The sequence below is a fragment of the Phacochoerus africanus genome, chromosome 11, assembly GCF_016906955.1.
Source record: "Phacochoerus africanus isolate WHEZ1 chromosome 11, ROS_Pafr_v1, whole genome shotgun sequence".
NCBI lineage: Eukaryota > Metazoa > Chordata > Mammalia > Artiodactyla > Suidae > Phacochoerus > Phacochoerus africanus.
The window spans coordinates 5,943,902-5,959,669 of record NC_062554.1 but is presented as its reverse complement, the minus strand read 5'-3'; the positions used below and the strand labels follow the sequence as shown (position 1 = coordinate 5,959,669).

The 15,768-nt window shown below is 47.5% G+C and overlaps 1 protein-coding gene and 1 pseudogene across 3 annotated transcripts in view; one reads left to right on the top strand and one right to left on the bottom strand.

The window, feature by feature from the left end:
- Nucleotides 1-15,768, bottom strand: part of RNF121 (ring finger protein 121) — a 98,432-nt gene that overhangs the window by 13,776 nt on the left and 68,888 nt on the right. For all 3 annotated transcript variants that reach the window (XM_047753246.1, XM_047753248.1, XM_047753247.1), the window contains 2 exons: nucleotides 13,759-13,866; nucleotides 11,077-11,197 (listed from right to left, as the gene is read on the bottom strand). In XM_047753246.1, the coding sequence (XP_047609202.1) occupies nucleotides 11,077-11,197; nucleotides 13,759-13,866 (229 nt within the window). The remainder of the gene's footprint in view (nucleotides 1-11,076; nucleotides 11,198-13,758; nucleotides 13,867-15,768) is intronic.
- Nucleotides 229-769, top strand: LOC125111320 (succinate dehydrogenase cytochrome b560 subunit, mitochondrial-like; annotated as a pseudogene).

Genomic DNA, 15,768 nt, shown 5'->3' with positions numbered 1-15,768 from the left:
GAATGGATAAATAAGGTCCTACCGTATAGCCCAGGGAACTATACTGAATATCCTGAGATAAACTGTAATAGACTATAAAAAAGAATATATATATGTATAACTGAATCACTCTGCTGTAGAGCAGAAATTAACACAACATTGTAAATCAACTATACTTCAATTTTTAAAAGATAAAAAAAAAATCAAAGATCACAGATCACCATAACAAACATAATAATAAAGAAAACATTTAAAATATTGAGAAAATTGACTTCTGTCCAAGCCAGAACCCAAGATGGCTGTGCTCTTGTTGAGACGCATTGGCCATCACTGCCTTGGTGCCTTCAGCTCTGTATCAGAAATGCTGTTCCTTTGGGGACCACGCCAAAGAAGAGACAGACAGGTTCTGGAATAAGACCCCTGGTTCAAACCGTCCTGCCTCCCCGTATTGCTACCTATAGCGGGTCTCTCCCTGTGCCGATGTCCACTTGCCGCGGCAGCACTGGCACTGCCTCGAGGGCAGGGTCTCTCTTTTTGGCTTGTCGGCCCCCTCGGTCCCTGGGAACTTTGAATCTCATCTGGAACCTGTGACGTCCCTGTGTTTAGGACCAGCATGGATCCAACAGCCAAACTGGCCATCGCCCTCCCTCTCATGCATCACACCTGGAGTGGGATCCGACACTTGATCTGGGGCCCAGGAAAAGGCCTGATGATCTCCCAGCCGACCCAGTCTGGAGTGACCGTCTTGATTCTTACGGTGTTATCCTCTGTAGGGCTGGCCGCCGTGTGAGGAGCTGAGGCTCCCAACATCACCTTTCTGCAAATTATTATACTGACTTCTCTTCCTACTTATCGCTGTTATCTCCAGCCGGGGCAAAGTTCTGGTCTGATCTGTTTAGACTTTTTGTGCTGGCAGACCCCGCTGGAGCTCAGCAGTAGAGTACCTTACACAGTAGTGGAAAGTGTCCACTTTTCCTCTTATTTATAAAGATGGAATGACTGCAAAAACTCCCTTTTCCTGCCCTCAACGTGCAGCCTACTCTAGGCCTGGAACCCCTCATTCTCTCTCCATTGTGGGTCTTGATTTGAACTCCATATTGGGGTCAGCTTTGGGCTCCTTTTTCTTGAGACAGTGCAAACAATGCCAGCTCTGTGGCCCCTGCCATGGGGACTGGGAGTGGGGCCTTGGGTGCCACTGCCTGTGCATTGCTGGCTTAAAGAACAATTCTGTTCATTGGTCAGAGCCCAGAGTCTCTGGCATCCACACACAGTGTGGCTAAAAGGAGAAGGGTGGGGTGGAGGGGAATTAGCTTGTACTGGCTGGAGTGAGATAAAGGGTAAGTTGACTCTTGGAGCAGGTGTTTTGGGGAGACGATATACAGCTTTTGATGCAAGAAGAAGATGTGGAAAATGACGGTTGAACCTATTAAGGGTTATTTCTCTTCTTTACATTTCCTGAAAAACCAAGCCTCATATGTTTTCTAATGCAAGCTCATGTGACAGCGTTTTCTGAAAGTGAATTAAAATCATCATTTTGTCAAAAAAAAAAAAAAATCATGAGGATCACCCAAATGTGTCAAGAGACACGGAGTGAGCAAATGCTACTGGAAAATGGTGCTGATAGACTTGCTCAAGGCAGGCCTGTCACAAACCCTCAACTTGCTAAAAACACGCACACACACAGAAAAACCACCTTAATTATCTGTGAAGCTCAATAAGGAAAAAGTGCAATCGCACAGGAGGTGTGCCCATGTTTTAACAGATGTTTATTACCACGTTAATCCCAACGGATACGCAGTTCCACGCCCCGAAAGGACTTCCACATTCTGCACACTTCCTCCGTGGTGTGTTATTAAACGGCTACCTGGCACCTTCTCTTCACACCAAGGAGAGAAGACTGGAAACGTGCTTGTTGAAACAGTCTAAGACTCACTGGTCTTTTTCGCTTTTCATCTATCCTAATAATTATGGTCAAACACACATACCGTAGACGGTGCCGTCTTAACTATGTTTAAATACCCAGTTTGACAGTGTTAACAAGTACGTTCACGTTACTGTGCAACTGATCTCCGGAACCTTCACATCTTGCAAAACTGTAAAGTGAATTTTTTAAAAGGCTTCTGCATATATTACTACAATTTAATCTGTACCGAAAGGAGATTGATTATACTTAGCCTTTCTGTATTTTCTTGGAGTTTGCTCTGTTTTTTTCTTTTGTTTCCAGGCAACTGTCTTCTGAAAAAGTCGCAGCCTTGAAGCTGGGTGAGGGGCAGCAGTGGAGGAGGGCAGGGCAACAGGTGCTGGATGCAGCAGAGCTGTGCCTGCCATAACCTCTGCTGAACCTGAGGGCTTTTCTGACTCCAAGCTGCCCTTCTGAGCAACAACCTCTCTCTCTTGACTCCCAGGAGTTCAAGGGTAGACGGCAGAGACGCCACAGTGCCCCAGGCAGCCACGACACAGAGCTTCCTGCCTTCACTCCACCTCCCCAGCTCGGCTCGCAGAACTGTCTGGAATGGCTCCAGGTGAGCTCGTCACAATCACAGAACACAGAGCAGCCCTGTCCCTGCTGAACCCAAGCTCAGCAAGGAAAGAAACTAGTCGGGACGAGAACCCAGACCCTTTGACTGTAACCCAAGTTCTACACAAGCGCTAAGGCGCTCCACTAACACCTGCTGGAGGCTGCAGAAAGGTCAGCTACTAGCTCCCGGAGGGCCAGTAATTCCAAAGCATCTGAGTTGTTTATTGAGAGCGCACCTGGATAAGCAAGAGTCAGGGCAGAGCCATCCCGGAGGGCCCCTACTACCTGTGCAAGCCTCGGAAGCTGGAATCTGAATGCTAGTGTGGAGGGGACCTCTGAGAAGCATTTCTCCAGAGTTCAAGGGGCTTACGGCTCTAAAATGCGTCTGCTTAGAATTTCTAGGCACGTCAGCTGGACAGAGAGAAGACAGGTCAAGAAGTCTGGCCTAGCTCTGGCACTGTGTCCCTGCACAGCCGAGGAGCAGAGGGACACGGCTGCTCGCTCTGGGCCACAGCAGAGGCAGTGAAAAGAAGGGGGAACGCGCCAACTCAGGAGATGGCTGCGAGCTCTGCGGAAGGGCTTTTCCTCAGATCATCCTGGAGTTCTGCCCCAGGATACGGGGCCCAGGGGCCCAGGATGGATCAAAGCGAACCCGGACGAGGTCACGACAGCAGCCGGAGGAACGTCCAAGAAAAAGCCTACTAGGCCCCGAGCTCCTGGAGTTCTCCCAACGAGCTACCGTGGCGACAGGCCAGCAGAGTCAAATCCCATCATGTTTCAACAAAGTTCTGTCAACCTAGGAGGGCCCAGCAACCCCACGGCGACGGTATCAGGAGGCTCTGAGGCTGAGTAGGGTGAAGTACATTCAGGGAGGCAGATTCTGGTTTAGCCTCCAGAGCCTGATGCCACAGTGGAAAAGCCTCTAAGGACCAGAGAGTTTGTCAGGATTATACAGCATTTCCATCCTCTGTCACTTACTGTCTCGATGATCTTGAGCAAACCACTCAAATTCCTCTTTCCTTCCATCAGAATATACTGGGCACCTAGTAAGTACCGGCCACTGGACTATGTCCTTGTAAGAGAAGGCTAGAAAAACATACACCTGGCCTCTGTTCTCACGGCACCTACAGCTGGGGAAACTGATTATTTAAACAAATAAATATTTACATAAAATGAAACTAATTATTTAAAAATGTTTAAAGTATAGTGGATTTACAATGTTGTGTCAATTTCTGCTACGCAGCAAAGTGACCCAGTCATTCATATAAATGTATGTATTTTTCTTTTTTCTCGTATTATCTTCCATTATGTTCTAGCACAAGAGACTGGATAGAGTTCTCTGTGCTATCTAACAGGAGAGAATTACTTAAATGGCTGAAACAGGATTTTTTAAAAGGTATTCAAAAGGGCTGCCAGAGAAGACTGTAGCGAAGGGGTTTCCTGACTAAGCCTAGGTCTTCTGCAGAGGCCTCCTCGAGGGAGTGGCATTTTGGGCTGAGAGGTGAAGCACGGGTGGGAGGTGGTGCGATTAAAAGAGGCACGAGTGCAAAGAGGAGGTCCTGGGGCGCTTGAGAACCTGAAAGGAACCTGAGAGAAAGAAGAAAGCTCACGGCCACATGGAGGGTCTTGGACTTGAAACGGAAGTCATCTAAAGGCTTTAAGGAAGGAGTGACGTGATCAGACTCGCATTCTTAAAAGACCACTCTGTCTTCTATGGGAAACTGGACTGGGGTTGAGAGCCTGGCTGAGAGACCGTTACCTTCCTTTAAAGATGATGAGGCTTGTGCTAAGGTGATGATGGCCTGGGCTAATTTGATGGCAGTAAAAATGGAGAGACGTGGACAGACTGATGATGCCAAAGAGACAGCGGAACAGTAAAGACCCAGAGTTCAGAAGAGAGTTTTGGATTAGACATCTGGAAGCCATGGAGAAAGACAAGGAAGTTCTGGGTGAAGAGCAGAGAAGACGGTGGAGACTTGAGCTCAAAGGAACAGTAACACCTACGGGGAAGAAAAGTCAGCAAAGGAGTCAGAAAAATCCAGAGGGACAGAAAGGAAACCAGGACAGGGCAATGTAACAAAAGCCAAGAGGGAGAAACCTTTTGAAGGAGGAAGGAGTGGGACGTGAGGGCGACCCAGCTGCAACATCGTCACCCCACTGATGGCCAGCGTTGACACGGCTGATCTTGCAGGCTAGGCAGGGGTCCCCTTCCTCCCTCCCCGCTCCACGTGCGTCCCTCCCGAAGCCGCCCGCTCGGTCGAGAAGGACCTTCCCCGATAGAGGAGGACTGTTCTTTGGTCAAGGGTATACGAGTAGCTGCTTCCCTGCTAGACCCTCCAAACAAGCTCTCGAGGCAGCAGTGGTTGAGTCAACTGTGCTGCTAACTGCTGATACCCGAATCAGTCCACCAGAGTGAGTGACACAGAGTCACTGGTGGGCTGAGTAAGAGTCACTTAAGGAAAGATTGGAATGGGCCAGGGAGTAAGCAAAGGGGATCAAAAGGAAACAGGAGGAGTTCCCGTCGTGGCGCAACATACACAAATCCAACTAGGAACCATGAGGTTGCGGGTTTGATCCCTGGCCTCGTTCGGTGGGTTAAGGATCCGGCGTTGCCATGAGCTGTGGTGTAGGTCGCAGACGTGGCTCGGATCCCACGTTGCTGTGGCTGTGGCATAGGCCAGCGGCTGTAGCTCCAATTAGACCCCTAGCCTGGGAACCTCCATGTGCCGTAGGTACGGCCCTTTAAAAAAAAAAAAGGAAGAAAGAAACAGGAACTTACTGTAAGTTTATCTGTGCATGACAGGAAATGGCTCAGTAGCTAGAGCAGAAGGTGGGTCAAAGAAAGGACATTTTTTAAAAAGAACACTTAAAAGGTTAATGGGAGTAGAGGGAGAAGGTGAAGTCACAGGTGAGAAAGGAAATCAACAGCATATTGGGCCCCCATGCAGGCAGGAGGTATAGAGTCCAGGACGCTTATTCCACTGTTACTGAAGGGAGGGAGGAGGAGATGGGTGCAAGCAGGGCAGGAGCAGATCTGTGGGTTTGGTATCGGGAAATGTGAGGATTTCTGGTTGGTCTCTAGTTTTCCAGGTACAGAGGAGGCAAGGTCATCTTCTGGGAATGAAGGCGCAGGAGCATGAGAGGTTGGAGCGTGGACAAGGTCTGAAAGAGGTTATTCCAGGAGGGAGAGGAAGCTCTCCAGATAAGCAGAGTCAGACTACTCCCGGCCTCACACGTACTGGGAAGACACACTGACAGGTCCCAGCACAGGCACTGGTATGTCATAGGTGCTCAGGATGTGAGTTCTAATCCATACCATGACCATCACAGGCAATGTGTGCCAGGAAAGCCCTGTGAGCCCTGCTGGCCCACCCTGATGAGCGAGGGGAAGGATACCCAAGGCCAGAGAGAACTGGGGGCAGCCTGAGCTGGCTCCTGGTCAGTTCAAGCAGATGATTTCAGAAACACCTGTTGAAGAACCGAATAAAATAGCCATTTCTAGAATGATGGCAGAGGAGATGGCATATCACAGAGTGGTCTGAGATGACTTCAGACAACAGATGCATCAAGAGAGAACTGGCAATTACTTGAGATTTATGATTTGCCTATGTCTTGCTCTATGTGCTGATGAAGATACAAAGACAAATCTACAAGGGTCCTGTGCTCCAGGTGATTGCAGATGTAAAACATGTGGTTTCACAGCACAGCAGGACTGTAGAGTGGGAACGTGATGAATGGAACTATCGCCAGCATGTACTGAGGGTTTGCCATGGGCCAGGCTCCCGTGCAACGTGCTTGACATTAACACAGTGGCTCCTGACTGCAGTTCTCGAGCTCTGATAATATTAGTACAGCTAAGAAGAATAGATCAGAGAGGTAAAGCCACTTGCACAAGATAATACAGATAATTAAAAGTGGAATAGAACTTGAAACCAGGTTTGTCTGACTCTAACCCCTTAGCTCTTTCCACTAACTATTTCAAGTCAGAGGAATGGGGGGCGAGTCCTGTCCTCACAGGATCTGTGGCTGCCTAAGATGCAAGAAGCAGTGGATCTGGGCACAGGACCTTGCTCAGGAGGTAGAAGTTGTAAGGTGGGACATCTGGCCCAATGCAGCACAAACTGTGTTACCACCCTGCCTGCCTAACCATTCTCGCAGAGGAGGAACCCCAGAAATAAGCTTCTTTCACAATCTTCCACTCCCCCATCCCCACCCCAAGACAGCTTTTGGGTATGAATGGAAACTGTTCTGACTGGCTGTCACAAGCTTATGACTTCACAGTAACCAGCTGGAAAAAACAGACACCACCCAAGATTCCCTTAAATCAACCTGACCCAACAAAAGAGCTACAAATTTCTCCACGTGAGGCAAAACAAAGAGCCGTTCTACACTAAAAGAGTAGTGTTGAAGAGTGCAAAAGGAATTGAGAGTGCATGTTAATGCAATTATAAAACCTCATGGTTTTACTTCCAGGAATTGTGAAATTAATCAATCACATATCTTTTTAGGTCAAACCACTCCCAGAGGGGGACCAAGAGATGAATCAGATCTAGTTACTGACCTGATACAGCTCTAAAATCAACTATGACCCTCTGGGATAGAAGCTGTGGTTCCAAAATGTACAAACGACTAGGAAAAATGACTAGGGGGAATTCCCGTTGTGGCTCAGCAGGTTAAGAACCCAACTAGTATCCATGAAGATAGCGGGTTTGATCCCTGCTCTCACTCAATGGGTTAAGGATCTGGCGCTGCTGTGAGCTGTTGTGTAGGCTGCAGATGTGGCTGGGATCCCGCATTGCTGTGGCTGTGGTGTAGGCTGGTGGCTATGGCTCCAATTAGACCCCTAGCCTGGGAACCTCCGTATGCCACAGGTGTGGCCCTAGGAAAAAAAAAAAAAAAAAAAAGAGAGAGAAATTCAGGTTGTTGCGGTTCAGGGGCTCAGGAGTTCCTGAGCAGACCAAGGCCTACTTGACCAAAGACTTAGGCAGAAACGAGAGACTCCCAGGATCCCAGGGGTGGAAAGAACCGCAGGTGGTGCAGTCTATCCTTTACCCCCTGCTGCAGTCTCTTCCTCCACGTCGCTGCCTGGTCTCATCTGTTGGCATCCTGAACCCTGGCGGAGGCCTGTCATGAAGTCTCAGCAGTATTTGCTAAGAGCGCTGGAAAACCACAAATGAATGAAGTCCTGGTGACTTACCCAGTACCATCGTAAGCCAGCCTAGCCTTCCTATGACCCCAAGATGGGAGACAGAAACCTGCTCGTCCATAGTCAGGGTCAGCAAGGTCACATACTATTGGACAGGAGTTTTCAGAGTGACTCCTCTGAAAGGGAAAGCCATTCTCAGTGTCAGGTACCTAGGAAGAGGTAGATCCTCATGAAGACACCAAGATTCGGAAGCCTGGCCTGCAGTACAGGGGAGGTGCTGCATTATTCTTTTAGGTCTAGGCATCTGGAGGATGGCAGCTGTCTAGACATGGATTCTAGGTGGTGGTGTTAAGATGACACCAAGGATACAGAGGTAGGCTGAGAGGTGGATGAGGCAGGGCCAGAAAGCCCTGAAAAGCAGGCAGCCTGGTAAGTCAGATTAACTTCATTTGAAAACTCAGTTTATTTTCCTGTTACCATCCTCAACCCTTTAATAAAGCCCAAAGTGACCATTCGATTCTTATGTTCTCGTGCTAATGGGCACAGGGAGGTTATGTGGGTTTCTTCTTAGGCGGTGGCTGTGACCAGAGAGTGGGGGTCACTAGTAAGACCCCCAGAAAGGAAGAAGAATATGAGGGGTCAAGAGCTGGTGCTGCCAGAGGCATTCTCTACCCTAACAAGAAACTCTCCTGCCAGGTCCCTTGGTGATGCTGGGACTTATCATTAAGAGGGATTAATCTTATGAGGGATTATCAGTTAAAATCACTGGAGCACCCAACACTTCTTCCCAAGAGCACGGAAAGAGGCCCAGCTCATATTCCCTTTTGGGGAGGCCAATGCGATAATTCTATCTGCTACAGAAGCTAACCTGTGCAGTTCTGAGCTCAGTTCCTTTTGGGCAGAAGAGGGATTCTGAGGTTGGTTATTAGGGATCCGCAGAGGGAATACAGGCTCAGCTTAAATTGGCAGCTGATAATAACTGTAAAATAAAACTGGAAACGACCCCGGGAAATCAGAGAATTGGTCCTGTGAAAATGGAACAAGGAGAAAAACAAATCACTAGAGGGTAAAGGACAGGATTCTGGCAGGAGTCACTCTGAAATGCTGCACAGAAGCAGTCCCCGTAGCAGACAGCTGCTGTTGACAGTGGTGTAATACCTAGCCAATCCAAGGTGTGGAAATCTCTTCTAGGAGTGAACTGACTGAAGAAAGAGCTGAAGTCTACACAGGTAGGGAGAAACAGTGAAATGCTGCCTGAAACATGAGACAGTTGTTCAGAAAAGAATCCAAGAGGCTGTTTATAGAGTGACCCAATACACTTTGTTTTCAATTTGATTCATTATAGGAAAAATAAAAAGAGTCCCAAGATTCTGAGAAACAAATTCGTAGACCTAAACTGTAACCTGATTAAAGTTACCCAGGGGAATGGCTGAGTCTTCTGCTTAATGTGAAATGCCCTAAGCCTACCAGACCATGGCACAGGTGAGGTCACACAGTGGCAGTGACATGCCCATCTGCACAGCTAATAGGCCTCTACTCGCAAAACTGCCTCAGACTCAGCAGGACTTCCTGACGTGCCTCCCACGAAGTCAGTGCCAAGGCATTCCTGTTCTCATCAACTGGTCTCCGTCACTACCTGCTGCCTAACAGCCAGGCCTCATATCTGGATGCTCCACGAGAACCCGCTCCCCTGATGTCTTCCGAGGCTTTCTCTCTGACCCACCAAACCTCGACGCAGCAAGAACGTAATGCCCTTCAGCTCTCACTCCTCAGACAGAGCCGCCCTGTTCCGGCGCAGAACTGGAGAACTGCCTACGTAACATGGAAATAGTCCTTCGTGGGGTGGGTGCTAATGGGATGATACTGAGATGGTAACACTTCTGGACTGTCTACACAATTACGAAAAGAATGTGTTACTTTTATGAACAGCAAAACAACAAAGACACATCTCTGTCTTGAAAAAAAGAAACAGGGACACGGACTTGGCTTTCTTAGGTGGGCCGTTGCTTTACCCATGTTTGGGCCTGAAGAGACCCTGCCCGGTCTTCAGGTGGTCCTCTGGCCTCATGTCCTATCTCAGCGAAGAGTGTGCCATCCCAGGGGTCGCCTGCGTCAGCTTGGATACCCTTCTGTCCTTCACACTTTCCCCTCAGTCTCCAGAACCAATCACTATCCAACTCCTACCAAAGCTGCCTCCAAAACACTTCCCAAACATCAAGCAGCTTGTTTCTTTCCCTCCCTTCCCATCGTCTCTACTCCGACCTGAGTTACCTTCCTCCTGCCCAGACTAGTGCAATCGTCCCTGAAATAGACTGAGTGGGTCACTCTGCTCCGTGGACCCCTCTCTGCTCTGTTCTCTACCTAAGCAGCCAGAAGGATCTTTTCAAAGTGCACACCAGATGCTGTCATTTTCAATCTCAGCCTCCTAGTATTTTCAGTATAAAAATTGCTTTTTATAGCCCAGCCTCTGGGTGTTTCTCAGAGACTCCCACTATCATTCAGCCCTACAGCCACGTTGCTCTTAGTTCCTCAAAATGCTCCCCTTTCCCTCACTACGGGCCTCTCACACATGCTATTTCCTCTACCTGGGACACACTTCGCTTTTCACTTCATCTGGTTAACTCCCACTCATCGTTTAGGTCAGTTCACTCGTCACATCTCCAGGGAAGTCATCTTTGAGCCCCAAGACTAGGCCAAATGCCACAACTACATTTGTCCATAGTATCACGAACCCTCCCTTCAGAATATTTGTTAAAGTTATAATTTTTAGGAATTCCTATCCTGGCACAGCGGAAACAAATCCGACTAGGAACCATGAGGTTGAAGGTTTGATCCCTGGCCTTGCTCCGTGGGTTAAAGGATCCAGCGTTGCCATGAGCTGTGGTGTAGGTTGCAGATGCAGCTCGGATCTGGCATTGCTGTGGCTCTGATGTAGGCTGGCAGCTGTAGCTTCAATTAGACCCCTAGCCTGGGACTCTCCATATGCCGTGGGTGTGGCCCTAAAAAGCAAAAAAAAAAAAAAAGTTATGATTTTTAATAATATAATTTAATAATATATCATATAGTAAATCAAATTAAATCAAATCATGGTAAGTCAAATATACGACTGATTTGTGTTTTTATTATTTTAATACCCATCTCTGTCATTAGACAGTAGACTTCATTTGGGCAAGAACCGTATTTATTTTTGTACACCTTTGTAATTTCCACACAAACATAATGCCCAGGCACACAGGAGGCATTAAAATAAATATGTTGAACATTCAATTCATAAAATGAATTCTCACAACGGCTTAGAGTTAAAAATCCCAGGGTATGTCTGAACACTTTCTATACATACCGCTCACATCTTGAAGCCATTTGTATGGCTTATCTCTATCCTGAACTCTTGGGAGGTGGCAGGAGGCAGCATTAAGAGCTCAGGTGAACTCACCCCTATGGTAGACGCCATGTAGTCTGCACACATTTCTGCAAAGTCTCGCTCAAGAACACCATAGTAGAGGCCATAGAAGAGGAGAGAAATGCCAAAGTCCATGGCATCTTCTGGTTTGATCCTGGAAGGGAAGCAGCATGGCCTGTGAGGGCTGCCCTGAGACTCAACTGCTCTGGATCTCTACGCTGGGGCACATGAGGCAGCGCCTCAAGTTGGAAGCCTCAAGAAATGGAGTACGTGTTAACAACATAAAACCAAATCCAGCCTGTTGTTTGTTTTCATATGGTTTGTGGGCACTACCTGCACAGGCTAGGACTGGGAACTGTGACCAGGCTAGGGTACCCCCTTCTGCCCCCTTCCCCACTCTGTCCCCAGGTTGGCCTCCTCTGAATGCTGACCCTGCCTTGCAGCTGCCTAGAGCCTGCTCTCCTTGGCACCTATATGCTGGGGGCTCTACTACTGGCAACTGCTGGACACTAAGCACAGGAATTTTCAGTCTGGAAGTTGGCAACTCACTACACTAAACCGCCACCCCTCCAGCCAGGTGCCCACACTGAAGTGGTGGAGCCCTCCAGCAGGAGGAAAGGGCACAGCAGGGCCTGGGTGCTGCTGGAGCAGAGTGAAAATGATCCCAGTGGTCACCAATCCCATCAGGCACTGTCTTTGAGAATGTCTCATCTGATGGCAAGTGGGCACAAGTATGCCACCATCTGAGACAGCCCATCCAGGCAAACAGGGTGGAACACGGGAGGCGTTTCCTCTCATGTTCTGTAAGTACCTACATACTACCCTAGATCTTGCCTTTTGTCCAACAAAGCCTAAAATATACATATTTTTTAATTTATTTATTTTTAGGGCCTCACCTGGGGCATATGGAGGTTCCCAGGCTAGGGGTCTAATCGGAGCTGTAGCCACCGGCCTACACCACAGCCACAGCAATGCCAGATCCAAGCCGCGTTTGTGACCTACACCACAGCTCACAGCAACACCAGATCCTTAACCCACTGAGGGAGGCCAGGGATCGAACCCACAACCTCAGGGTTCCTAGTTGGGTTTGTTAACCACTGAGCCACAACGGGAACTCCAAAGCCTAAACCATTTATTACTTGGCCCTTTACAAAAAAAGGTGTACCAACAACAGTTTTAGAAAAGAAAGATAAAGTTACGTAGTAAATATACCGGTTATCATAAAATTTTAAATTGTATTTATACATACTTTGTATCATATCATCAAAGTTAAATTTTGGTCCAAGTCTCCTTACTAAGAAGGAAAATACGCCTATAATATTAGGAAGTTTGTTTCACTAATTCCAGGGACGAATAATTCACAGACTTGAGTTTTTAAAAGCTTATTACAGAAAACTGACTTGGTTAAAACACTTGTAACATCTGCTGAAACAGGAACTGTAAGTGTATCCTTAATGTTGTAAATTACATTTATCTTAGAAAGTTGAATTTGCCCATTAACCTTGTAATATTTAATCTAATAACTAGACGTCATGATCTTATACCAATTAGCCTAATAAGCAGCATGAAACTGGTCCAGAGTCTCCATGATGTTTGCCTCCTTTTACGGTGTGCACATCAAAGACGCTGTAATTAGGAGTTCCAGCTGTAGCTCAGCAGAAATGAATCCAACTAGGAATCACGAGGTTGCAGGTTTGATCCCTGGCCTCGATCAGTGGGTTAAGGATCTGGTGTTGCCATGAGCTATGGTGTAGGTTGCAGAGGCAGCTCGGATCTGGCATTGCTGTGGCTGTGGCATAGGCCGGTGGCTGTAGCTCTGATTCAACCCCTAGCCTGGGAACCTCCATATGCCGTGAGTGCGGCCCTAAAAAGCAAAAAGAAAAAAAAGGAGCTATAATTCTAGAATAAATACCTTTAATGCAAATGTTTGACTTTTACTTTTTTTAACCATGCAGATTAGGAAGATATCTAGAAATAGTCTTGGTTTTCTTGGATGAGATGTACTGACTCCACACTGATAAATTCCAGTAAATCTTTGTGGAACCTGTGAATTCTTTCAGCCTGTGCTACCCCGGAAGAAAGAATTCCATGGGTGTCCTCTCAATGCATAAAGAAAGACTTACTCCTTTCAGGTTCAGGGACTCCCGCCTTCCGTGTACAAGCTCTGGGGAGGCCAGTGGTCATGAATTCAAACTTGAACCTTCAGTCTCTGCTTTCAGTGCATCGCCCAGGTTTAGGGTTCCTCACAGCCCACAGCCTACAGCCCCATTAGCTCAGCCAGGACACCACATTTCTACCCTTCTCTGCCCTACCGACTCACTGCACCCTCCAGTCCCAGAGTCCACGATTAGTTAGTTGGCTTCTGCCTTGACTGGAGGTAGAGGGGACCTGTGTGTTGATACAGAGCTTATGACAACATGAAGCAAGAGCCACGTGATGCCTGCTTTTGTTATTACACTTTTCCACTAAAATATAAATTCTTGGAAAATAAAACCAAGATTTGAAACTCTAACTCCGTACTATTCAAACCTTTTCTCTTTGTCAGCACAAATCATGGAGGCCCCATCCCCCCTCCCACCCTCCACAGCCCAAGTCTCCTCCCCTGGGTGCCATGGCCCCCGCGTTCATACTCAGGACTTGCCCCAGGTACAAGAGCACCTCTCACCAGTCTCTCCTGCCCAAACACTAGCAAAGACAAAAGTAAAGGGTACTCACTTGAATAATAAGTTAAGACCAAAGAGAGTAAACATGACAGCCATGTAGCCAACGATGCCAGTGGCATAGCTGATTTTATAGATCAACAGGAACCATTTATAAACCAACCTGAAAAAAGGAGAAGAAATTAGTACAGCTGACACAGGAACACTCGCCCAGGAGCCTCTGAACCTCCAGACTCCCTTCTTTTCACATCAATGAGGACACAGGCTTACAGGACTTTTATTGAGCAACTTCAGTTACTGCACAAAGTTGGTCACTCCCTCAACTGCAAAAACACCTCTACATACCAGGAAGGGAGTACCTTGTATTTTCCTCGTCTCAGACTAAGGGAGGAAAAGAGAGCCTTGAAGTTTCAACTTCAAAGGAAATGCATCAACACTACATTAAAAAAAAAAAAAAAAAAGGTAGGAGTTCCCATTGTGGCTCACTGGGTTAAGGACCAGATATTGTCTCTATGAGGATATGGGTTTGATCCCCAGCTTTGCTCGGTGAGTTAGGAATCTGGCACTGCCACAAGCTGTGCCATAGGTCTCAGATCCGATGGTGTTGCCATGGCTGTGAGGTAGACTACAGCTATAGCTCTGATTGGATCCCTAGCCCAGGAACTTACATGTTTAAAAAAAAAAAGAAAAAGACAAGAATATGCATGGCTGACCTCAGAGAGCTGTGTCATCTCAAATTCAGGTTAGTTGGATAAGGAAGTGAAAACTAGTAAATATAGCTATGCTCAGAAGGAAACAAGTATTCTTGGGAGTTCCTCAAGCCTCGTCATGGCTCAGCAGTTAATGAACCTGACCAGCATCCATGAGAACGTGGGTTCGATCCCTGGCCTTGCTCAGTGGGTTAAGGATCTGGCGTTGCCATGAGCTGTGGTGTAGGTCACAGACGTGGCTCGGATCTGGTGTTGCTGTGGCACAGGCCAGAGCCTACAGCTCCAATTGGACCCCTAGCCTGTGAACGGCTATGCCGTGGGTGCGGCCTTAAAAAAAATAAAAAAAAAATTAAAAAAAAGGAAGAAACAAGTATTCCTGTCAGGAAAGAGAATTGCAAGGGAACATGAATAAGAGGCAGAATTACCTACAGGCTTTTGTAACCAGGCAAAGATAATCTGAATACTGCTTTGCTCCTATCCACAGGCCAAAAATAAGGTGACTAATGTCTAATGAATTAGTTTCAAAATTATTTTTTCTTCCTGGAGGAGAAGGAATAAGGAAGGAGGCGCTCAGTACCTTTGAACTGGATGTATGAGTGTGACAGGGGTGGGGGGTTCCCCTGTGATGGTTCTGAAGGAGGATCCCCAGAATCCAATGAAAAGCAGGGTGGAATCTGGCTGGCTGACTACTGATTCAGAGAGAAAGATGGTTCCCAGAATGTACTAGAGCCTTTTAAATGCTATGGAGGTAGGTCCCTGATGTCAGGGGCCATTCTTCTACCTGTGAGGAAAGCTAAGGAGCAATCTACCTGGCTCCTGAAAGCTGACTAGGTTACCGCCCACGCCGCTGGACCCCAGGAGGATGCGCATGGTCCCTCCCGGCCGTGGCTGAGCAAGGGGTGAAGCGCCCCATCACCCTGCAGTATCTGCCCGCAAAGACCACACGCAGCTCCATTACCCAGGGTTGTGCTGTTCAGATGGGAGTCAGACACAGCAGAAAGGATATGGAATTCGAAGTAGAACATGGATTAAGTGAGGTTTAGTAGCTGGGTGACCTCAGATAAGGCATATCAGCCCCGAGAAGAGTTTACTTATTTATAAAACAGGAGGCCCCCCCCCCTTTCTCATTGGATTGTACAGAGCCCATTTCCTGGTGTATATGATACATGCTCAAGAAATGTAGATGGTTATGAAAATGCTTTGAAATTGTAAAGCACGGGAGTTCCTATGGTGGCTCAGCGGTAACAAACCCAACTAGTATCATGAGGACTTGGATTCAATCCCTGCCCTTGCTCAGTGGGATAAGGATCTGGCGTTGGCTGCAGACACAGCTCAGATCCCGAGTTGCTATGGCT